Source organism: Polyodon spathula, chromosome 9, assembly GCF_017654505.1.
Source record: "Polyodon spathula isolate WHYD16114869_AA chromosome 9, ASM1765450v1, whole genome shotgun sequence".
NCBI lineage: Eukaryota > Metazoa > Chordata > Actinopteri > Acipenseriformes > Polyodontidae > Polyodon > Polyodon spathula.
This window is the reverse complement of record NC_054542.1, coordinates 3,900,304-3,925,133: the sequence shown is the minus strand read 5'-3', so window position 1 is coordinate 3,925,133 and position 24,830 is coordinate 3,900,304. Positions and strand designations below refer to the sequence as shown.

At 36.3% G+C, this 24,830-nt stretch overlaps 1 protein-coding gene across 1 annotated transcript; it reads left to right on the top strand.

Annotated features, from left to right (window-relative positions):
* The first annotated feature begins 11,039 nt into the window (after positions 1–11,039).
* Positions 11,040–23,222, top strand: ctsc (cathepsin C). Its single transcript, XM_041258580.1, has 7 exons — positions 11,040–11,381; positions 12,085–12,230; positions 12,628–12,788; positions 13,984–14,139; positions 14,831–14,949; positions 20,263–20,394; positions 22,077–23,222. Exons 1-7 carry the CDS (start codon positions 11,222–11,224, stop codon positions 22,574–22,576), a joined length of 1,374 nt encoding a protein of 457 aa, XP_041114514.1. The 5' UTR covers positions 11,040–11,221; the 3' UTR covers positions 22,577–23,222.
* Positions 23,223–24,830: the final 1,608 nt, after the last annotated feature.

Genomic DNA, 24,830 nt, shown 5'->3' with positions numbered 1-24,830 from the left:
TTAAGTGGAAGCTTAGTGAATTCTGGGGCTTCGAAACAATGTCATGGTATAAGGTTCGTTTCTTACCTCTAAGTAACTTTTAATCATTATTAATTATTTTTTCTGTGTAAATCCCAACAATGATACACTTGAAAGAAGAAAAAATGATAAATGCTGTACAGAATGTTTATTTAAGAACACGCATTTTTTTTTACCATGTTTATCCTGAGCGGTGCCATTAGAGACTGCAAAACTAATGCATACAATGATTATATTCTTTTGATGAAATCAACAATGGGCAGACTTTTAATAAATAAGGTATTCTCACTTTTATTTAATGCAGATCAAAACATTTGTGTACCACATTGCCACAAAGTGTAAGAAGAAAGAGTGAAGTGATTAGTGCAACTGGGTAAGAAACACTTTTATATTTCTTCATATTTTATTGAAATACTCTTTGAATCCTCAGTTTCAAATGTACACCACAGCAACATATTTAATCAGTTCAAGACTATCAAAATAAAAGAGATTGAAGCATGTTGAATATATCAGTAAAACCTAATGCTTAATATGTTTAGAAGGAAAAGATTATTCATATGATTATTCATAAAAAGTAGGCCTTTCAGAGTTGTCATTGGCCTCTTAGTGGCTTCTCTGACCAAAGCTGTTCTTACCTGGCTGCTCAGTTTTGGAGGATGGCCTGCTCTAAGCAAATTCTGGGTGGTGTCATATACCTTCCACTTCTTAATGATTGACTTGACTGTGCTCCAAGGGATATTCAATGCCATTGAAATCTTTCTATACTCCTCCCCTGATCTGTGCCTTTCCACAACTTTATCCTGGAGTTGTTGTGAAAGCTCCTTGGTGTTCATGGTATTATCGTTGCTTTGAACCCAACTGTGAGACCTTACAGGGACAAGTGTATTTAATCTGAAGTCATGTGAACCACTTTAATTGCACACAGATGGACTCCATTTAACTTATTGTGTGAATTCTGAAGGCAATTGGCTGCTCCTGAGCTTATTTAGGAGTGTCATAGCAAAGGGGGTGAATACTTATCTAATGAAGACTTTTCAGGTTTTTATTTTTAATTGATTTGTTTTCACCCCCCCACACACAGACACACATTTTTTCACACATTGAAAGAGTTGAGTAGGTTGTGTAAATCAAAGGGAAAAAAAATCCCATTTAAATGCATCAAGATTTCAGGTTGTAACACAACAAACTGTGAAAATGTCCAAGGAGGATGAATACTTCCTATAGGCACTGTATATTCTTGTTAAACCTGACTCTAGAGGAACATTTTTAATTATGGCACTTCTATCAGCAGCTTTTGAAAAGTACCAAACAAACACCAACTGTAATAAAGATAACTGGTTTTATATCACTGCATGCAGTGTAATCGATAAATAACTGCACAGTCACCATTATGACTTGATCTTGAGATATGTTAGGTTGAGATAATGAGAAATTATTTATATATTTTTTTCTACTGTTCTAAATTAGCCAATGTAACATAGTTTTGTTATTTGGTGCTTTTTAAAAATTTGCTATAAGGAAAGCCATTATTAAAAGTAATCCCTGGGTAAGTCCTTAAAATATATATTTACACCCTCCTGACATTAGCAAAAAGAATTACCTAGATTTTATTTATTTATTTATTTATTTTTTGGCATAACCTGATTCTAATATACAGTGATATATAAATATATTTCAAATATGTTGTGTTTGTGTTTTGTGTTTTCATTTTTCTATTTTATTGCATAACTTTCTCTAGCTTTTACTCATAAATCAGACAGTTGTTATATATTGCTGTTTGTCTATTGTTATATTTTATGTAATACCTTGCTTGATTATGAAATATGGTGCTAGCAGCACCTTTTTTCCATTCTGTAAGGGTTAATGTATTTAAGTTTTACCAACATGTTTTAATCAAATGCATTGTTATGTTTATGGCATATTCCAGACTTGTTAGGATATTGGTTGGGAATCTTCTGAATGTCTTATAAAAAACTTCTCATATCCCAAGTCATTATTGTATTGCCAGCTAGCCAGAAGCCTACTTGGTTTATATTAATCTTTGCTATGATGGGTGAGCTGTTAATGAAGCCCTGTAGGTAAGTAAAGTTTCCTTTTTGCATGTGAATTAGTGTTTTATCTCAAAGACTTGAAGTAAAACATACCATACCCAGTGCAACAGGTTGACCATGACAACCATGAAGGTAGGAACAGATAGAAAGTCTCTTAGAGAGAATCGTCTCATTTTAGTTGTAGGGGTCAGTCACATACCAACACTCACACTACACTTTTACCTTTACGCGCTGAGGATGTATTCTGGAAAGAGTGCAAAACACCAGCTCCAACGCGTAGCATCTAAAAAAGTAAGTGTAACACATTTCTATATTTTTTATATTAAGTATTGATAATATGTTTGATAGATTAATTAACAGTCGTGGCTGCATGTTTTTTTGTTATGCGACTACTGACTAAACCTAATTGTTTTGTATTACAGATTTCGGAAATAGTGTCTGAAGGACACTTGTGCAACTTCACTGATGAAGAAAGCAGGGTTTTAATATCTATCTGGTACAAAGACAGGATCCAATGAGCACTAAATGGGCAACTGAAAAACCTAGTCACTACAGCAGGGCGTCAGCTTCTTTTTATTTTTCTTTCCCCCTCAAAGTAGGCATGCTCAGAGTCTGCTCCTGTGAGAAGTACCCCCCTGCTGTTTCAAGCAAATGTAAGAGAACCGTTTCGGTACAGACTGTCTCAGAATCTTATCTGAAAGATTCCAGAACACTACTGTAAACATACCCACTGTGGGACCCTGAGCAAGTCACTTAACCTCCTTGTGCTCTGTCCTTCAGATGAGATGTGAAAACCAAAGTTCTATTGTAAGTGACTCTGCAGCAGCAGATGTTGGTGCATAGTTTACTCCCTAGTCTCTGTGTAAGTCGCTTTGGATAAAAGTGTCTCCTAAATGACTAATGATTATTATTATTATTATTATTATTATTATTATTATTATTATTATTATTATTATTATTATTATTATTATTATTAATAATAATAATAATAATAATAATAATAATAATAATAATAATTGCATGGCTTTTTTATTATTCTTTTACTTATAGAAGGTTTCGAAAGCTTTAAACACTGTTCACTGATACATTATAACTTCCTGTTCCTTGCTCCATAGTCTGGCCTCACGCCACAGAATGAGACAAGGTAGCAGGAAACAGCAATTCAGCTTTCTAAATCTATTGTGTGGGGACAGGAAAATGTGCATTACACCAATTATAGGAAATAAAACAAGCAAAGAACAAAACAGCATAACAATAAGTGTACCAGTGATAATGTTGCCAACACTAAGAGAATTGATTTTCTATCTGTTTTATTACAGCAGAATATAACTCTTTCCAATAAGCTGTCATAAACATGGAGTCCACAGGCAGTTTTTCTTTTTGTAATCATCATACCTTTTGTAGTCAAGCACATGGTTACTGGACTTTTCTGTTGTCTCAATGTTTATGCCAGGTGTTGTTTAAACCTGCTTTAATATGTTATGACTGGGCCTGGGGCATTGAAATCTCAATTACAGTAAATACAACAATTCGTCTATGGAAGCTTATTTTGGTAATCCTAGAATCAAGTCTGATAATAAGTACAAGTTAGGGGTGAGAGCTGGACAGCACAGTTCAATATTACATTGATACAAAATCTGCTGCAGCTGCAACCAGTAAATAAAGGACCACTGTGTCAGAAGTCTTTAAGTAATGGAAATCATTCCAAAAGACCTCTGATATATGCATAAGGTGTTGTGTTCACTATATTTGTATTGCATTAATGTTTATTGTGTTTTAACCAAATGTCACTCAATCATCAGTCATTCTGGATCTTTGCACAGCCTATTAAAAGCTCTTCAACCTTGACGTTGTCGTCTTCAATTCAACAAATATCTAACAGAAATGTGTTTACATAACTAATCGTTTGCATTTGCCAAAGAATAATGTATGTACCTCTTTCCTTCTTTCGTGTACAAGAGTTGTTTGCATGAGTCTGATAGTTTAAACCGCTCATTTCATCACCGCTTTGCAGAGTAATTGCATGATGTGGACACAGAGGTCAATCATATCTTACCAATCAAAGTTCTTACACTAAAGCATCTCTTCCTTGAGCCTTGTATGGCATGCAGACAGTTGATTAAAGGACCTCACTTTGATTGGTGACACTGTACACCTATTGTAAACCTCACAGATCGTGTCAGGTTCTGAGCAGTGATTATCCCACAGGTAGATGCCTTTTAAAAGCTTAAAATGACTTTAGAATCATAAAACCCTCTTTTAAATGGAAACTGAAATTCCATGCAGCCTTGTCCAACCAAAATATAATCTAAAAACAAATTTTAAAAAAATGTCAATGCACAAAAACCATTTATTTGATTTATAACAACATTAATATCCTGTGCAGCGGTCGGTACCTGTAGAAACTGACTTTTCATAAAGTATGCTCACCTTTGGCTCTAGGCACCTAACTGTTAGAGCCAGTCAGTTATCTAGCAGGTTATGATCACTGCGTCAGACATGTGTGCTAAAATATATACCGTCACTGCCATAGTAATGTCATTGAATGCATTTGCAATGACTATATCATTAAGATTTGATACAGTATGAAAAATAAAGTATATTTAAGCCTAAATTAAACAGATGCATTAAGAAAATTACCTTCCTTCAATCAAGAAATGCATCTGCTTAGAAACATTTTTTGAAACCATGCCTTTCACCACCTTATTGCCCTTGCTGCAAGGAAAAGATTTCAAAAACGGTTAGAAAAACTTAAATGGCCAAATGTATCAAAGTCTTTACACCAAAATGCAATTTGCACTATTTTTGTGAGAGGAAAATCAAAACTGTTAATAACTTACATTAAACTTCTGTTTTTGTTTTACATTTAAGCAAAATTGCATTTTAGCATGGTCACTGCTTGCTCAACAGGGGAACAGGATATGAAGCTTATCACTCACAAATGTATTGTAATAACATTTGAAGTGCTGCATCTAGTGGGCGATTGGCATTTTAACAAAATGTTTAGTTTAAAATTATAAATCGTGTCACTGTTCTCTTACAGTTTTGCTGTTAATGGTTCATTTTTTTTCCTAAACTGGATTTGTCTTATTTTTGCGAGAAGAAAAAACTGTTTGATAAGGAATGAAACTCATTTCCAGAGGATTAAATATAGATTTAACTAATTCTGGGGTAAAACAGAGAGGAAAGACTAATATTATCTTGAAATGTAGTCACTATAGCTGAAAACACACCTGTTAGATAGTCAGACATTAAAACAATTGAGTAGAAGCAACTTGGTTTCTGTATTATATATACAAAAACAAACTAATTATACCAATCAAAGTAGTAGGCCAGCCAAATACAGTTAAGCAATGGGTCTCTTTGCTCTAAGATAATGATGAATTTCTACATAGTACAAGGTACATAGAGAGGTCATTGTTTTTGACAGCCTTGGATTTTACATGTGTTGTACATCTAATTGCCCATTTCATACCTACAGTAACTGCAGTCTTGCAAGCTACTTTTGCAAATGGCTCTAAGTTATAGTGAAGTCCTCTGTCGATGGGGGTCTGGAGTTTTGCTCAGACTGGTGTGGGTTCTCATTTTACAGTTTCACAAGCTTTTGCTGCTATTTCAAGTGTGCACTTATGCACCTTTGAGTATCCCACGCATCCTTCAATAGAGCAACTCAAGTCCATTTCATGCATAGCCCTAGAGTGGCGTTCTGCAGGCAATTATTGTTCAGTTTTGGAGGAGTTGATTAGCTGATAATATAAAATGGAAATGTAAAGACCACAGAGTTTTATAATATTATGCACTGCATAAATTCAGCTAATGAGTAGTGTTTTATGGTAATCAGGGACAATAAATGTTTCCATTATCTTATAAGTGCACTTGTGAAACATTTTTCCATTGCTTTATATGGGGAAAAAATTGTTTCATCCTATGAGGCCATCATGTATTTGCATCTTCCATGTGCCCCTATATTTTCTATATGTCCCCATACAGTGGAGAGTTATTTTTGTATCCATTCCATATGAGGTTGCCATGCTTGAAAGGGTTAAATAACTTCCCCCAGTCAACAAAAGGGGCACAGGATGAGTCTTTATTACACACTTCTGTTATTTCTGTCTTGTAGACACTTTTTTGTTTCACCTCAGGATAATGCCTTTTATGTATTTCCTTCGTCTGAGAAGAGTTTACTATAGCTGATCTGGAATACAAGAAGAAGTGCTATTAAGTATTTTACAGAGCTGGTTAGAACAAACATACATCACAAGCCTTTGAGGCGAGTATGCTCAATTGCAGAAGCGCTGATGACCTAGTGGAGATACCCTTGAAATTTTAACAACTGAATTTTATGAATATCAAGGTTTGGGACATAAATATTCCGACAGATCAGCAGCCTTGTTGCAGCTTGTACATTTATCACAGCAAAGAAATAGTTTACTGGGACGAATGTATTCTTTCAAAGAGGCTTCTCGTTTCCAAGGAATATTGAACAGTTGACCAGTATGACCAATATCACTAAATGTAAATCTAAATTAAGATGTTCTTGCTAAGTCTTCAACTTACCTAAGTAAGTACTTGCCTGAGTACTTAGCTAAGTAATTGTGACGTTGAATTAGATTACATCATGAATCTGTGTTGGCTGTGGATGATATGTAGCATTGTATGTTAGCAAAATGCATAAATATTTTAGTTTTAGTGATTGTATTTTTATATGTTTAGTTTGATTGTATTGTTTTATGTCTTTAGATATATATTTTTTTATCATTTTAGTTTTTTGCAGTTGTGTGTACTGCAGCTTACCTCCATAGATCTCGGTTTTGTGTTTGTATTTTTAAGAGAAAATGTTTGCAGTTATGGTAATAATAAACTGTTCAGATGGCACTCTGATAGATTACTCCACCATCTAAGATAATAGCAACCTCTGGCTGCTACGATTGCTACAATAAACATGTGTAAGGCTAAGCTAATCGAAGTCTATGTTCGATAATGTGGTATTTCTTCACTGCACTAAGGAACACCATTTGCCAAACATAACAACTGGAGCATTAGGTCAATATTTTTAGTAAAAGAAAGTGAATGCATGCATGCAACATGAGGAGAAAGTATGCATTTTAGACTCAGTTACTGTAAGTACATAGCTTGAAGACCACTCATCAGCTGGCTGTTGATCAACAAAGAAACTTGAGCGGCAAAACATGTGCAGGTACTTGAACTTGACGAAAATTGATTCAGTAAAGAAGGGAATGTTAAGAAAGGTACACAACAATGATTTGGCAGCATAGCTAGAAAACTATACCATTGTACAAAATCAAACTGGTTTTAAAGATGCACCACTTTGATTCGCTTGCATACAAAACACAATCACTGTAATGCTCTGCCTGATACTAATATTCCTTGGCATTCCCTAAACCTTAAAGGATTGTTAATAATGTATTGCAGTAAAATAATAATATTTAGCTTTAGTTTGCTGGTTCATGCACACTTTGAGGTCAAGAGGGCTGGATAGATCATTTTATTTATGACAAAGAGGCAGCATGACAGGTTACCAGTGGGCTGTTCTGAAAAGAGGTGCAACTGAAATGCCCACACCTGCAGGGGAATAGTTATTAATAATTGTTCTGCAGACAAAATAATCATTAGTGAAGTCAGCAGCAGTAAAATGTCATATAAGGCACCACCAATAAAGAAACATACATTTCAGTGTGCCAGCAACAGTCTTTTAGAGGTTTTCCACCAAACAAACTGTCACTTCACTTTGTAGCAATGTCGGTTTATACATTTTGTTCTCTCTTTGGTCCAGAATACTAATAAAAAAGTAATTATTTTAATCTCCCAGAGGGAGATGTCAAGTCATTTGTTTAAACCATTGGGAAAGCTTTGTATAGAATCCTGTGAAAGTAATCAGCCTTTACTTATGTGATTTTCAATTTAAACAATAGAGGTCAGCATCCTTAAGAGAAAACATAACAGCTGAGGTTAATTGTCCCCTGTCACTGTTAGCAAGAACAAGTGTTGTTTTTTTTTTCTTGTTTTTAGATGTGTTCCCTTTTATAGTTGCTACTCAAGGACGCTCTTCAGTTATTTAATTTTTTTTTCCATACAAGTTACAGAACAATTTGTTTTTTTCTTGCCTTCAGCATTGTAATAGTGGATTTCTAAAGCATTGTGCAGAAAACATCTGGGACAATGACTATTACAATATAAGCTGTCTCACGTGATACTTCAATTTGAACTACTGTACTTGTATTTGTACATGTATTATAGTGCATCTCCTCCAGACCATCCGGTAAAGCTCCAAATTCCAAACGCTAAGAAAAGCATAATTTCATACAAAGATATGAAAGAAGATACATCCACTGAGATGCAGCATTTGTTTTTCAGGATTGAAGAGGAATAAGGTAAGAATTTTCACAGCCACCCGACCCTAAGTTGTTTTTTGCCTGACTTGTAGGTGAAAACACAGTATTAATGTTTATTGAGTAGACAGAGCCTTGGTTTAAAAGCTCACCTCTTTACGCCATTTGGGTAATTGGTTGAGCTCTGGTCCACACAATCATCTTTGTTTGCATTTAGAACTATACAGATTAAGTTGCTGTCTAGCAGTTTGTAGTCGTCCTAAAATAATAAGATGTTTTAATAACATGAGTTTTATTTAGGCCTTAACTGTGTTGTATTGTCTTGTTGATTTTTGTTCTTGTTAGGATTCTGACAATATTTAATGTAAGAGGCCTAGCTCTGTGTTCGAATTAACAGAGTTACATAACTGACAGTTACAACAGGGCAAAATAGCTATGAATTTTAATTAGGGTTTCTTTATTTATATACTAATCATTAAAGGGTAAACTGTAAAACAAACATTTGCTGTGTTATGAAGCAGACTTTTTTTTGCATGGGATTAAAACATATAATGAATGTATCTGTATTTAACTAAAATTAAATACTCTGCATCCTTTTGACAAGCTTTTTTTTTTTGTTTGTTGTTGAAAATTCAGTGCACATAAGAAGTGGTGTCAGGACAGTGGCAGTGGCTACACTCAGACACAATGTTGCCAGGTGTCTTGAGCTTCCAGAGTTTATACAAGGCTACAGGTGTTCAGTCAAGATGTAGTTTTCTTGTTTAAAAAAAAAAAAAAAAGAAAAAAGGCTTGTTTAGGAGATGAAAAAGCATACCAACAACTGTCTAAATTGCATCGCAGCTGTTCACAAAGCAAGCAGTACAAGTGCAATCCATACTGAAAAACTAGCAGGGAAGCATTAGAGGGTGGAACCCCAGCAGATGGCTGAGATATACATTTGGTGTGTTGCGTTACTGCTGGCATTTCTGGCCCAACAAGAGACTCAAAACAGAAAAACAACACACTACATTGAGACTATCCATCTGGATTGCTTCAAGCACCGACCCGATGATTATCCTAGATTACCCATAAAGGCATAAGGTTCACTCTTGTGCTGCAAAATGTTCTGTGGCTTTTCCTTAGAGGGTGTGATGTAGGGGACTCAAATCAACCCCTTTTGTTTGCTGCACATATCCACAGATTATTTGGTCACCATAAAGAAACATAAAGTTATATGCTGTACAAACAAGGTATTGTAAGGAGATGTTTGAGAAACAGTAGCTTGTTACTGGGAACAACATTCCTTTTTGTCAAATCCAGGACCTCAATTAATATTACTGGAGAGCTAGCCAGTACTATTGTCTGCTGGTGTAACGATCCAAAAACTCCCCAGCTGCCACCTTTACCTGTGTGGAACAATGAGATGATATACTGCATTTAATACAATTGCACAAACGTTCAGATTTAGCCTTTTTTCAGTGGATTAAATGACTCAAATCTTCACCCAAGTTGTGAAACTGCTGACACTATTTTGGTGCTGGTTGCCCTTAAATAACCTCTTAGCTGATGATTTTGCCTCAGCACTTTCAGATAGGGAATTAGTCAGCACTGAACGTTTCTTAAATCTCAAACCGTCCTCATCTTTCCCTACACATTTACCAACACTATAATACCTATACAGAATCAGTGTGGTCCAGTGGTTAAAGTCCAGACCTTGCAACTAGAAGGTCACCAGTTCAAATACCACCTCTGCGCCTAACTGTGTAACCCTGAGCAAGTCACGTAACTTCCTTGTCCTTGATCAGATAAAATGTATGTTGTTGCTAGGGAAAAAGCAGTCAAGCATAGACTGCACTTTGAGGGAGGTTGAGATAAAAGGCTGCTGGATAACAGCTACTTAGCTGAGTAATTGGGACAAACTCTGAATTTGTGAAACTATACAGCCTGGTTATAATTGGAGAGGAATGTGTAGTAGTGGGTTGTGTAAATGATCAGTGAGCAGGTGATTGCAGTATAAAATATACACTCCCACATTGCATAGCAGTTTGAGTGATTCTGGATTTTATTATGCAGTGAGTATTGTGTAGCATGTTAACAGATTAGCAGTCTTGCTTTCATGCATTGCACTGCTGGTTAAATGATACTGATTGTTTTATCTATAACCATGTTAAAAAAACGGGTACATTTTATTTTCCGTTTGACTCAGCATGTTGTGTGCACAGATAACACAGCAAACATCATAACGTTGGCCCAACGTTGGCTTTAGGTCGAATCAGTCGGTGTTGGCTGGCGTCAGCAAGCTAACCAAATGCCGAAGCTATCCCAACGCAGAATTCTGATCTAGTGCTCTCCACTCTAGGAAACGTTTAAAAAAATCCATCAGTTTTAGAGAAACGTCTTTTATTGAGAGGCTGAACTGAGATGTGCCTGCCCCTAATATTATCAAATGTGTTTCAAACATTTATATCTTTCAACATTTTTTAAACCACTAATTCCTGTTAAATATTAATTGTAAAGTAAAAAAAAAAAAAAGCAGCTGACTTTTATTGTGTGCATGATTATCTGCATTTTCAGTGAAAAAACAACCCCCAGCCTTCCACAGAGAATGTGACTAAATCACGTGATGGCAGAAGTCATATGATAACAGAGAAGTGGTCTTCTGCACAAGTACTGGGAAGTACAGAGTAGTTACTTTCAGTTTGGTTTACAGATCAGGAAGGTGTTGTTTGAGTGACTTTTCTGTACTTCCACAGCTATATGCACATCGTTGTTTTTTTTACTATAATTGTATTATATGCGTTAGACCGGTAGTAGGTTGTAATAATGAAGCTGGAAGCTGTATTGCTGTGCATATTTGTGTTTGGAGTGAGGCGCTCATTTTGCGATACCCCGGCAAACTGCACCTACGAAGACTTGGTGGGCACTTGGGTCTTTCAGGTGTCTAACGGCGGTCAAGACCATACTATCGACTGCACCAAGATGGGTAAGTTAACCTGAGTGATTAACTAAAAACAATAATGTACTTATTTGTAAGTTTGCTTACAAATTAAAAAAAAAACTGTATTTCATCGACTACGATCTGCCGTCGTTGTTGCTGCGTCTACTTTGTACATTAACTAGTTGTGTAGCATAAACTTTGGAGAGTTCGATCGTTCAAAAAAAAAACTATAGGTACACATTTAAAATAGACTATTGTAAATATAGTATTACATCGTTTTACCTAACCAGGAAGTAAAACGACATATAGCTTTGTGATGTGAAAAGGTACACAAATAGGTCAGAAATTTGAGTTTTTCAAACTAGTTTTACAAATACCTTCATCAGCATCATCGAGCATGGCTTAAATTGGAGTGTCTATACAAGTCAGTGAGTAAAGCGCGCTTTCTGGTTAAAATATGTGCTTTCTATGAAAAAGTAAATCATTTTACCCTCAGAAATGGAAAATATGAGTGATAAGATTACTCAATGTAACCTTGCCACACAATTTGGAAGCCAAACTAAATTATGAAAGAAACCACAACTAGATTGGGGAAGTTGCAACTTACATGAAAAAAAAAAAAAAAAAAAAAAAAAAAAATCATTGCTATAGATATTTTTTTACCTCCTCTCTTTCCCCCCTCCCTCACCTTTTGAGGTAAATCATAAAACTATTATTTTTATGACTGCATTTTATACCTACTTTACAGGGCCTGCAGTGAAAACTGTGACTGTCCATCTTGAAAAGCTGAACGTGGCTTCGGATGACCTGGGGAATTCTGGTTTCTTCACCTTAATTTATAATCAGGGATTTGAGGTGGTTCTGTCTGACTACAAATGGTTTGCATTTTTTAAGGTTGGTTTAATAGAATGTTAATTGTTTGGACATGTTATAGGTCACTTAATGCTGGAGTAAGGGGAGTGCTAAGATGTAGGCCCTGATACAGTAGTTCTAAAGGATTCCACTGATTATGTATTGTAATGTGATAGAATTGATGTTTAAGTAACGTTCCCCATCTCTGAAGTACTACTTTGTGGTCATGCAGAGTATTTCCTTAGAATTAGCAAGTGGTATAGAAAAAGAGGAAGAAAGACACCAAATGTCTATCTTGCTGTAAAATAATGCCTCTAATGCATCATCAAATGCAAGGTAAATGCATTTGGTGAGGATGAAATACAAGTAAAATATTTTGGACAGCATTGACCAACTAACTTTTTTTACTTATTTATTTTAAATCGCTATTTATTAACAGTATAAGCAAGAAGGTTCACAGGTGACCAGCTATTGCGACCAAACCTTAACAGGATGGGTGCATGATGTACTGGGACACAATTGGGCATGCTTTGTAGGAAAGAAAGTGTCCTCCATTCCCCAGAGGGTCAACACTGTGCCATCTCCCAAGCTATGGCAGCTGTAAGTATATGCTTTGGAGCACTCTGTTTATCGCTGGCGTAAGTGGGTTCCACTGATGCCCACTGCTTTTCAGCACTGCTGAAAAAATGTGCATGCAGGTTATTGTCTGTGAATATCTGATCATATGCAATAAGCCTATGTTTATTTTTCATTAGTGCTGCAGTCAGTACACTGTAATGTATCTGACAACACGTAATATGTGCAGCACACTGAGCGTAAGGCTCTGGTCCGAATATCTGCTGCAAGATAACCTCATTTAACATGTGGTGGCATGGTAAACTGGCTTCAGTCAGGTCAAAGTGAAACGAAAGTCTGTAAAATGTGAGCATAATGGCAAGGCACTGCTGTTAAAGATATGTTTGATTATGAGCCTTGGTTTACCATTTCTTAGCAGTAGGCTTGCTACTGTTTGATTTTGATTTTTTGCCAAATCGACAATTAATGTCGACTTATTTTAGAAAGAATTTGCCAGTTTTTTTTTTTTTTTTGCTCTTTTTCAATTCAAGCAGAGAATGGGTGAAATTGACCTTTATGCTTTAAAAAAAAAAAAAAAAAAAAAAAAACTTTTTTATGCCATTAAAAACATCTCATTTAGCGAAACCCCTTTATCATATTCAACATGCAACATAACCATGGTTACCATCATTCTAATGCCACCATATACCTAAAGCAAAAGCTTACATACACCTTAACCCGCTAATTTCAAAGTAGGCACTTTGAATGACAGGCGGTGTAGCTGGCAAATGAGAGCATTCTAGCACTGCTTCTGTCAACGATCTGTCAGAACAGGGTGAAACTACAGTATTAACGGACCATTGAGATGACTGACAGTGGCCCCCAGCCATTCCGAGCGGAACGGAGACGGGACAGAGAGCAAGCATAAAAACTACACAAACTAGAGTTGATTTCTATATGATTATTTTAAAATTAAAAATAGCAAGTGGTTTTACCGACATTTATCGTATATAAATTTATTTCAGTCAAACTGATATTTTTTTGGGAATTCGACATTTGACAAGCTTTACCGATTTAATAACGAAAAGTAGCAAGCCTACTTATGAGTATTCATTTCAGTACACTAGATTCCATACACCCCTGTGTCACATCGGTGATTGACTTTACTCAGCGCTATGTGGTTACTACTCTGTAAAAGTGGTTTTGCACTGGATTTTGATCATGACTTATGTTTTTAAAGGCTGTATCAACAACCGTACAAGTATAACCCAAACTATGTGAACGCAATCAACACAGTGCAGAAATCCTGGACAGCAACCGCCTACAAGGAGCATGAAACATTTACCATTGAAGAGCTGATCAGAAGAGCTGGTGGTCGCGGCTCACGCATTCCGAGGTACAGAATAATGTTGAATTTAAATTTACTTTTTGCTTCCTTTCTGTGACATTAAAATCCGCTAAAGTATAGCCACCATTCACCAAGTAATGACTCTGTCTTTTGGTTACATACATTGTGACATATTAATATGAAACGATATGATACTTATAATGGTTCGTTGTTTTGCATTCATGGGACATGAATGCAAAATGCAATCCCCAGATTATTAATTTAATCCCAGTCCCCAGTTTTTACGATTTATCCCTTTTGCTATTCTGCATTGCCTGGCAGTTTTACCTTTTTTATCTGGAAAAAACTTGTGTTTGTATGTCATGATATGCTTCCTCACCTTCTTTCACAAAATCAGCCTTGAATTTTCAGAAGCAACTTTTTTTTTCTGGAATAGTGAGATGCATGACATAATTACCCAAGCAGAAACATAATTAAAAAAAATGTAACAGATAATTGCCCGGTAATAAATAATATGGAACATTTCAAATCTAGAAACAAAAACATTAAAATCTTACTTTTACTGAACGTCTAGTTAGTTTTCACAGACCCAAACCTGCACTAACCTTGGACTACCTACTGTTGACTTGGGTAAAATCAGACTGTGAAAACAGCAGATACTGTTCAATCTGTGAAAAGAATATAACTGTATCCTTGGCATACTGACCAGTCTACTTCTGTTGACTTTGCTCTGTGGCAGGCGTCCAAAGCCAGCTCCTTTGACAGAAGAAGTAGCCAAGCTTGCTGCCGGAGTGCCAGAGTCATGGGACTGGAGGAACGTTGAGGGAGTGAACTATGTGAGCCCAGTGCGGAACCAAGGTATTGACTCTCATGCTCATCCTGAATGATCATTACTGGTATGTGATTGCAGTGTGTTTTTTGTTTTGTTTTTTTTTTTCCTTCAGTTTCCAATTTAATGGTTAGAAGCTGATGTATAAGCCCAAATAGAATAGATTTTAAAGACAAATATGAAATTATTTATTTGTAACTGAGAATTTTATTATAGGGAATAGTTACTGGTAATTATTTATTTAACACTTCTCTAAGGACGGTTACAGTCCTATTCTTGAAAAACTTTAAATGCGCTTGCATGGGGAATCCTACATCCTTCACTTCTATTGTGACTGATTTTTAGCTTTTGTGTTTCAGTGGTTTCAAAAACATAAGGTGTTTTGGCCATATCACAAGAAGGTGGCTAAAGATATGTACTGTAATTGTTTGGAAAAGAGAAATCTTTTAAATGACTGTAATAAAACCTGTCATGTATGTCACCAAATGACCTGCATGGCTGATTATCTTGGGGGCTCTAGTGTAGTTCATAGAATGAGACAAAGGTGTGATTAACAGCAAAGGGGTGTGTTTATTAAGATTGTTTTGGAAGCATGTTCCACAGTTAGTCAATGAGTGACAGACATAGCATATCTAATAGTTGGATTCAATTTAAATCTGGAAGTATCCTATTGAATGCTGTTTGGCTATTCGCAGAGCCCTTATAGATACACATTTCTGCTTCCGAGGTAGACTATTAAGATATGCACTGCAAATCTGCTGAGGGACATCCTAAATAAATGAAGAAGTATTCTGTTATCTTAATAATGAAATGCAGGCATACACCATGCTGGCCCCCAATCTCTGCAATTATCTGACAGGTGCAAAAGCAGATGTATATTGAAAGACACATTTTCTAAGTCATAGAGCATTTCCATTTTTTTAATACATTTTTTTTAAGAGTATGCTTCACTGACACAATTGTACTGTCATTTTATCTGCAAATAACAAATGAATGGCATAAACAAGGAGGAACCAATGACACAAACAATGTGTGTAGAAATTGTGAAAGCCAGGGTATTGAATAAAAAGTAAAAATACTCTCCACAGATGCTTTCCCAAATGTTCTTTGCTGTAAGGAATGAGGTGTAGGTGTTATTTCAGGTTGAAGTTTAATGTTTACTAACATGTTATGTAATTTCCCTATATATCTACGTAAAGAATAAGGCTTTGAGGAGCTAGAAGGATCAAACCAAAGACTGACTAACTGCCATACAAGCTCTAGCAAAAAACAGTGTCTGTAATCAAGAATTAATAAAAGTTGGACAAATAATTTTTATATATATATATATATATATATATATATATATATATATATATATATATATACACACACACACACACACATGCATACAAATATTAAAAAGACAAACATTAAAAATGTGGTTTAGAAAAATCTAAATCACTTTCGCCTAGACCCACTGTGCGTCCCCCTTTTTTTTTTTTTTTTTACAATTTTACTTTTTGGGCAAATGCAGATGTCATCACAGAGACTGCACATAGAGCTTGACACACAAAGGGGAGCCATGCACACTACTCAAAGTCAATTATGACTTTGTTAACGATGACACAGTAAATTGTTTAATTGAATAGCGAAACACCTCTTTAATGTAATTTATTCAGATCGGAATTCTCATATAGCAACGGGATTAACCAAGAAAATTAAAATAACTACATACAAATCAGTTGGTGTAATACAAATGTCAGAAATAAAATGTTATTAGTGATCGATAAACGTATCATGCTGGTGTTTAAGGCTGGGATTTAATTAAAACGTTGACCCATCCACAAATTGCAATTACAACCCAGAATTTGATGGCGGGTGTTTTTATGAGTAGAACAAAGAAGCTTCTTAAAAAAAAAAAAAAAAAAAAACAGAACACTATGAATTTTGTAATTTGTGACTAGAGGTGGCTCAAAGTTTTGATTTAAACCCAGCCTGAGCATGATAATAGCTACAGCAAAACAAAGAAACACGTTATTCTATTTCATGTACATTCAAACTCTCATGGTGCATTTTAATAACACAAATGCTATATGGATGTAAATACAAATCAGTTATAAATTGTCTATTGATAAACTTATTCATAGTCAGCATTTAAACAGGAGAAAAATGTACATTTATGCAGCTTTTAAAACCAAATGTATCACTCTCAGATATCTTTAGTTTGATGTGGCTGAAAACTTCTAAAAGAAAGAGCTCGCATGCTGACATAAAATTACACCACATGACATGTGACAGCTTCAACTTCCGCTATGAGACGGCAGCTTTGAAATATCAGCTGCAGGCCGCAGTCATACCCTTGTCACTGAGTTGGTTGTAAGTGTAAGGCAAAGCTTTGCCAAGTTATATAGATGTGGAAATCGATTAGAAACGGTTCCAAAACTTTTGTTACCCCCCGATAGCATCTGGCATTCTATAATAAATGCAGTATATGCAGTGTGTTCGTGGAAATTTTGCATTTGTTTATTTTGACAAATCTAAAGTCTTTGCCAGCAAACAGTGTTGTGTTTATTTATTTATTTTCCCATAGCTTTTTGAAACTTTTTTGTAAATGGTTCTGCAGCGATTGCTTTCCATCTGCCTCAACAAAGCAAAGTTTTATACAGGTGACCAGGTTTTACAGACCGGTTTCGTGCAATCGTTTGCATACTGTATCACTGCTGAAGCACCAGTAATAACAACTAAATATGTGTTTGAACTATTGGCTCTGCTGTTCTAAACCATTCTTTCAGAGGTTGGAGTAAAAACGGATCCAGTGTGTCCTCGTTAAAGCTCCTTCCTGTCTGGTTTCCTCCTGACACCTTTCAACATACTAATTATTTGGTGTTGCTTTTCCTTTCTCTCTGTGAAAGGCGTGGTGTTTCGTTTGTTTGTGAAACACCAATGCTGATTTCAACGTAGTCTTCAAGATCTAACAATACTATTTGTAAGTGGTCACTTGGACACTGATTGACACTTTATTCAGCCTTGCATGACCTGTTGGGACAATTAATTTATTGCAGAGAATCTTTTTTTTTTTTTTGTTAAATTAAGATATGAGTAAATACACAGTGTGAAGAGATTCTGCCCTGTACGTGGAGTGTTCCTCTTGCTGGTAAGCAAAAGAAATGCATGCAGCATACATCTGTTTTATAGATGTCTATAAAATGATAATCTGGTGGTGAAGAATGATTCATAATCAACAGATGTCTTGACAACTTGCGCAACGCGTGATATGTCATGCCGTGCACCCTTCTAAAAATATACACACATGCTAGTCATTGCATAGTAACGATTGCATAGACACTGACTGGATATTTTATACAAGAAAGTATTTACAATATACCATACCTAAAGTAGAGTTCTTGTCTGAATAACCATCTAAAAAGTATTTGTAAAGTGCTCTGTGAAGCTGCCCTTGTTTGCTTCACTTTTGAAGCAGTTTCCTGTACTATTAGCCCCATGTTTGTCTCCACACAGTTATATATAAATGCTAAGCACTACAGCAACGCTAGTTGCATTAAAATGCTTTTAAACCCCTACTTTATTTGCACATGGAATTATATATAGATGACAGATTTCTGCTCAAGTTTAAAAACTTGAGCAGAAATCTATCATGCTGCAAATATACCACTTTTGTGCATTAACCTTGTAGGAAAAGAGCCACTTAAGCAAATTTTTTTTTTATCGTGCTAGTTAAATAGTAGTTATTCTGCATATAGATAGATAGATAGATAGATAGATAGATAGATAGATAGATATATAGATACATAGATGGATGTACTAGCTGTGTACTCTCCCCTAAACCACTTTGTGCTTTGTAGTTTGTTGTTTTATATATCCTGTTATGTTTGTCCCCAAGCCTGCAATAACCAGACAAATTGCATTCTCTCCAATGTCTTTCTGTGTTTTCTTGCTGTGAGTCTCCTGTATTTTTACACAGTGATCACCGCCACAGACCACATGCTTCACGCTGTGTTCTTTTGTTCTTTCTCTTTGCCTAAAACACTCCCAAATGCAAGGGCAGTAGAATTTATGCCGCTTGTGTGTGGCAGTGTTTCATTTAAACAAAAACTAGAGCAGAGAAGAAAATGATCTGCAAGGTAATCCAAGAGTTACTGGAATATGTTGGGACAGGAATGCTGAGGTGTAGTTGTATTCCCAGATTGATTTACTCTGCTTGCAATGTGCAGAGCTACAAATACAGGCTGCTGTTGCCAGGGGACACCTTTGCCAGATGAGGTGTTGGCAGAAAGGATCTGTGTTTGTATTTTCTCCACCAGCAATGCTATTATCAAGTAGAGGTATCTGATCCATTGTGAACAAAAAAGCATTTTTTTAAAAGTTTTTTGATTAATGCTGTTCAGGAATAGGGTTGAAATTCTCTGAGCAATCAATTGGATCCAGGGGTAATTTTCTTATCTTATAAACTTATCAACAGCCACAAAATTCCCTTTGTCATTTATACAAGTTATTTGAGATTTTTACTTGGGTGAAATGAGCCTGAAGTGAGTTGGTTAAACCATTCATGCCTCATCTATGTTCGTAATGTTGAGCGACTGTTCTGGGGTGTCCACCTTTACCCTTCCTGCAGCCATAGTGTACTATAACCATGCAGCATGGATGGGGTGCTTTTGCCAGTAATACAGGAATATTGTCAATTTGCCAGACAAAGTTGTGCAGTGCTGATGATGGCTGAAAAACCTCCATCAGACTAGCAGTATTTCCTACTTAAAGAAAGAGTAGAACTGAGATTGGTACTCTGTCCAGTTACTAATAGTTATTGATGACACCAAACTGAATTCTTGGCATGTTGCAGTTAATTACATCTTCACTTTTCCTAAATAAAATAGTGGTCTTTGTCTTGGCAATATGTTCTTCAAAATAATACTATTCATTCACTGATCACAGATCACCTAAAATAAAACCAGCCACATTTACAACCTTTTACATAGGATAACCCCATCCAAGTGAATTTTACGTTTGTTTCCATTTCATTTTCCCAAATGCTTTGGTTTGAAATTAATGGCTTTTGTGAGAACAGAGAACCAGCAACGAAGGTAATCTGGATAAAACATGTCCTGTTTTCCAAAGAAGCTTACAACATGGGATACAGTAAAGGGGTAAACACAGCAGGGGTGTGTGCAATGCTGTTGCAGGGCACTCCCCAGCTCCTGTTAGTGTTGCATTTATTCAGCAGTAGAAGTGATTGACAGGTACAGGATAGGCAAATCGCATTGTGTTGCATCTATAATATTCTGGTAAGAGCAGTGTGAAGCAGAGATTTGTAATAATAATTGAAGTATTTCTATTTTTTTCAGCGTCATGTGGCAGTTGCTATTCCTTTGCGTCGATGGGCATGCTGGAGGCTCGCATTCGTATCCTGACCAACAACACTCAGACCCCCGTCTTCAGCACACAGCAGGTTGTCTCCTGTAGTGAATACTCTCAAGGTATTTAAGAGCAAGCGCATGCTTCAGTAAACCTGGATGTTTGGCGACTGTTCAGTAGTGCAGGATAGCCTTGCTGATTCAGGATGCGTTCTGATAGGCAGGGGTACTTTCTGTCACCGGGACTGTGTTTGCGTTCCACTCCAGTAAAGCTGTCCTCCTTTTGGGCTGTCTGTCACAGAAATGCTACCGGGGGCGGGGAGGGGAGGGGTGGTGAAGAATACAGACAGCATTTTTTATTTATTTTTTTATTTTTTAGTCCATCTCCCTTTTGTAGCTATGTAAACCTCTAAATTCTTTAAGATTTCTTCATAACATGTGAGACTCAATATACATAAAAACGTGTATGAAATAAGGGAAACCTAGTATTATCTGTGGAAAATAACAGCTTAGTGAGCCTAATGTGGAAAGATTTCCTAAATAAAATGCTAGTAGCATGAACATAGCAATACAAACTTTGCATCAGATGGATCATTTAAATTTGGGGCTCTGAACATGTCCTTATTAGTTTTAGAATTGTAATTTACCTTTCAGGCAAAAATTACACTAATGACAATATGGATAGGTTTGTAATTCAGCCAGATGACTGCAAAAATACAAATTAAAATATAATGGTTAACAAAACAGGGCTTGGGTCTTGTCATACCACATACTACAATAAGCTCAATGTAATAATAATCATTTTTTTTGTAAGAACTTGTGGTGGAGGATAAGCATTTTCAGCACTAAGTCCTCAATTTGAAATTCAGCTGTCAGTTGTAGGCAGCAGAAGGTACACTGTTTAACTAAGGCAGTGGTGTGTAAAATGCATAGAAGGGATGTTCTAGAAATACTAAGTTCAATTATTTGAATTTAAATCTGACCCAAACTCCAGTTGGCTGTCATTCTAGACAGATCTGCAGTTCTAGTGCAATGTGTTCAGAATTGTACAGTTGGGACCACAACCATCATGCGAACAGCAGCGCCAGTCAGTGCAGTCTAGGACAGTCTGTTTAGGTCAAGGGGTGTTCAAACAATTCAGAGCCGACACAAGTAGGGCAGTAAGACTGTAATGCATACATTTGCTGTTCCAGGTGGCATGTGTGAGAACCTCTATTTATTCTTTCAAAACTCTTGTTTTGACAAGCTCAGAAGTCTATAGAAGCTGCATACTTATAGAAGAGTAATGCACCTCTTATCCAACTAAGAGTATCTGATGCCTCACTTAAATTTGCAACTCTGATGCTGAAACAAATTTGGTGGGGGTTGGGGTTGGGTGTATACAGTATATATTCATTGTGCCAATTTTACAAAGAAGTACACTCTAGGAACTAACTTGTGTAATGAAACTAAAACCTGATATGTTAATAAATTATGCAGACAATACATTGCAGACAAAATCTGTTTTAATTTTACTCCCTTTTAAATGTGATACTATTGGAACATAAAAGAATGCTGTTTTATCTCGGTTAATTCTGCAGGTGGTCTGTCTGTCCCCAGAGGTGAATTTATTCAACCCCTAAACTTCCCCAAATATAGTAGTGTATCAAAGATTAGCAATATAGCAAACCTGAGACGCAGTATTAAGCTCTTCCCCAGTTTAAACCATTAAGTCCAGAGAAGGGGATAGAGAGACATAACAATTACCCAATGTGTACACCTATTTCTCAGTGTCTGTGTTGTAATGTGGTGTGACATCTTTGCAGGTTGTGATGGAGGGTTTCCTTACCTAATTGGAAAATACATCCAAGACTTTGGCGTGGTAGAAGAAAAATGCTTCCCCTACATTGGGAAGGACTCTCCGTGCACTCTGAAGCCTGAATGCTTCCGTTACTACACCTCGGAGTACCACTATGTAGGCGGCTTCTATGGAGCCTGCAACGAGGCGCTGATGAAACTGGAACTTGTCAAGAACGGCCCCATGGGGGTTGCTTTTGAGGTCTACGGGGACTTCATGAGTTATCGAGGTGGGATTTATCACCACACAGGTCTGACGGATGAGTTCAACCCCTTTGAGCTGACCAATCACGCTGTGTTGCTGGTAGGGTATGGCAGTGACCCCGGGACAGGCGAGAAGTATTGGATTGTGAAAAACAGCTGGGGAACCGGGTGGGGCGAGGACGGGTACTTCAGAATCCGCAGAGGTTCTGATGAGTGCGCTATAGAAAGCATTGCTGTTGCTGCAACGCCAATCCTTAAACTGTAGATTTTTACTGGACTGTATTTGTCTGCTTATTTGAGGGGGTCCTTATTAAACAAGTGCTGTAAACCTAAACCCCAAGAAATTGAAATCTGTTTGTTTTAGCGATTGAAGGCCAAATGGCATTACATACATTATATTGTACAATTAGCAGGCGATTTTAAATGGACATAGCAAAATTTTGTGGCATGCAATTAAAAAGGGGGGGGGGGGGGGGGGGGGTGTAACAGTATTATTTGTGTGCCTTGCTTCATGGACATGTTCATTGAAAACTCAGACTTTTAGGTAGGTACATGGAACAAGGCATTGCTTTGTACCAAAGATTTAACAGTAACGCTGTCCAGATTTTTATATTTTTTTTCTGACAACATCTCTGAACAGCTGTGTATGTTGAGGAGACTCCCTCAAACAGGGAGACATTTACTCTTGTGATTTGCTTTAAAAAGGGATAAATACCAAAGAAATGTGCCTTGGTGGTTGTGTTTTTTTTTTTATATATATTTGCAAATAAAATCACTTATTTCATGTGAATGAAATGTTTAGGTTTCAGGAAATATTTTTAATCTATACATTTTGTGTCCCTCTGTGGAAGACATGTAAAGTTGAAAAGCATGTTTTTAAAATGAAAAATAAAAAGGGAATGTAACCGAAAGAGAATTGTGCACAGCAATTTCAAATGAGTTTGTGTTTGTTATGCATGTTTTGCTCTCAAAGTATGCTTCTGTAGCAAAGGTGGTCTAGAAATTTGAATACTATTTTAATCCATTTATTTTTTCTTCCATTTTCATTTCCCTTAAAGTTATCCAAACAGCTTTACAGCCAGGTAATGTCTAGATCAAGATAGAGAAAGCGAAGGAGAAATAACCGTTATATAGCACAGTAACAAGTGTTTGAAACATATTGCATTTCAGATTTGTAGTGTTGGATGTTTTATGAAAATCTTACCATTTTTTGTGGCATCTCTTATCTCTGAATTACAACCTTCCTGGTTTCTGATGACTGCTACTAAATCAGACTGAGATGACCTCATAAACATTTGGGTTTTACAATTGGGTATAACACCACTAGAGGGCAGAGCAGTTTGGAAACCCATGTTATGTTTAACATATGCAAAGATTAAAATAAAGCAGATTTTAAAATTATTTCCCACTATAAATCATGCTACCACTTGACTTTCATATCAAGGAAATTGGCCCTATGTAACCAGTCTGTATAAATCGCTGTTGAAATAATGCATTCATTTACGTTGAGCCTGTGGGTTAATGTGACTGGAAGCTGTGCTGTGGTGTCTTGTTAGACTGATAACTAAACAATAGGATCCTAAGGGAATCCAGCTCATCACCCCAGCCCATGTTTATTAAAGCTGTTTTACATTAAAAAAAAATAAAATAAATAAATGTCTGCTAACTACTTTATTCCCTGACCATTTGGGACAACGTTGACTTTCTGGAACCAAGTAACAGCAGTGAAGAAAGTGCTCACTCTGCAAAGCTTGCTGTATTGAAAGCACCATGGGGACCAGTTTGAGCAAGGTGTTTAAATCAAAAAATGTCAATGATTCATGTTGCTCCGTGAGTAGCAAACATACACTTTTTTTTTTTGTCCTTTTTTTTTAATTAATCTAACAATCTACAGTATATGATAATTGGTTTGCACGTTTAACAATTTCATTTGACTTAAAGAAAAACTAAATGAACAAGTTCTATTTGGGTGGAAAGGTTTTACTGGGACCAGCTTGCGATTCTGGCTAAAGGGGTTAACACTAGCATAGACACTTTTTTATGTTGTTTTTACATTCCTGTATCTTTCTCTTTTTAAAGACCAGTCACATCAGTTGTTCGTAAGAGCAATGTCAAGATGATTGCTAGCTCTGCTTGATGCATTATATGTATTTTCTTTCTTTTATATTTGTACTTCAGTGGCATTTTAGAACAGGTGGCAGCTCCAGTCATGGGATGCTGTTCCATGCAAGGTTTAATAGATATTCAGTAGTTAATGATCAAGTGCTTTAGAGCCTGAGCAGGAGAATAATTGTGTTTTTTTTTGTTGTATAATTAAGTGCATAGACTGGAAGTACCAATGTTGCCTGCTCCTGTTTCACAAAACAAATATCAAACCTAACAATAAAACAAACAAAGGTTGTGTTAGTCATTGTCGCCTACACTATAATTCTGTAAATGTTGCTTCACATACTTCCATGTGTTATATGGGTCTCAAGTGTGCAGTTTTGAAAGAAAGAAACCAGATATCTGTTACTACA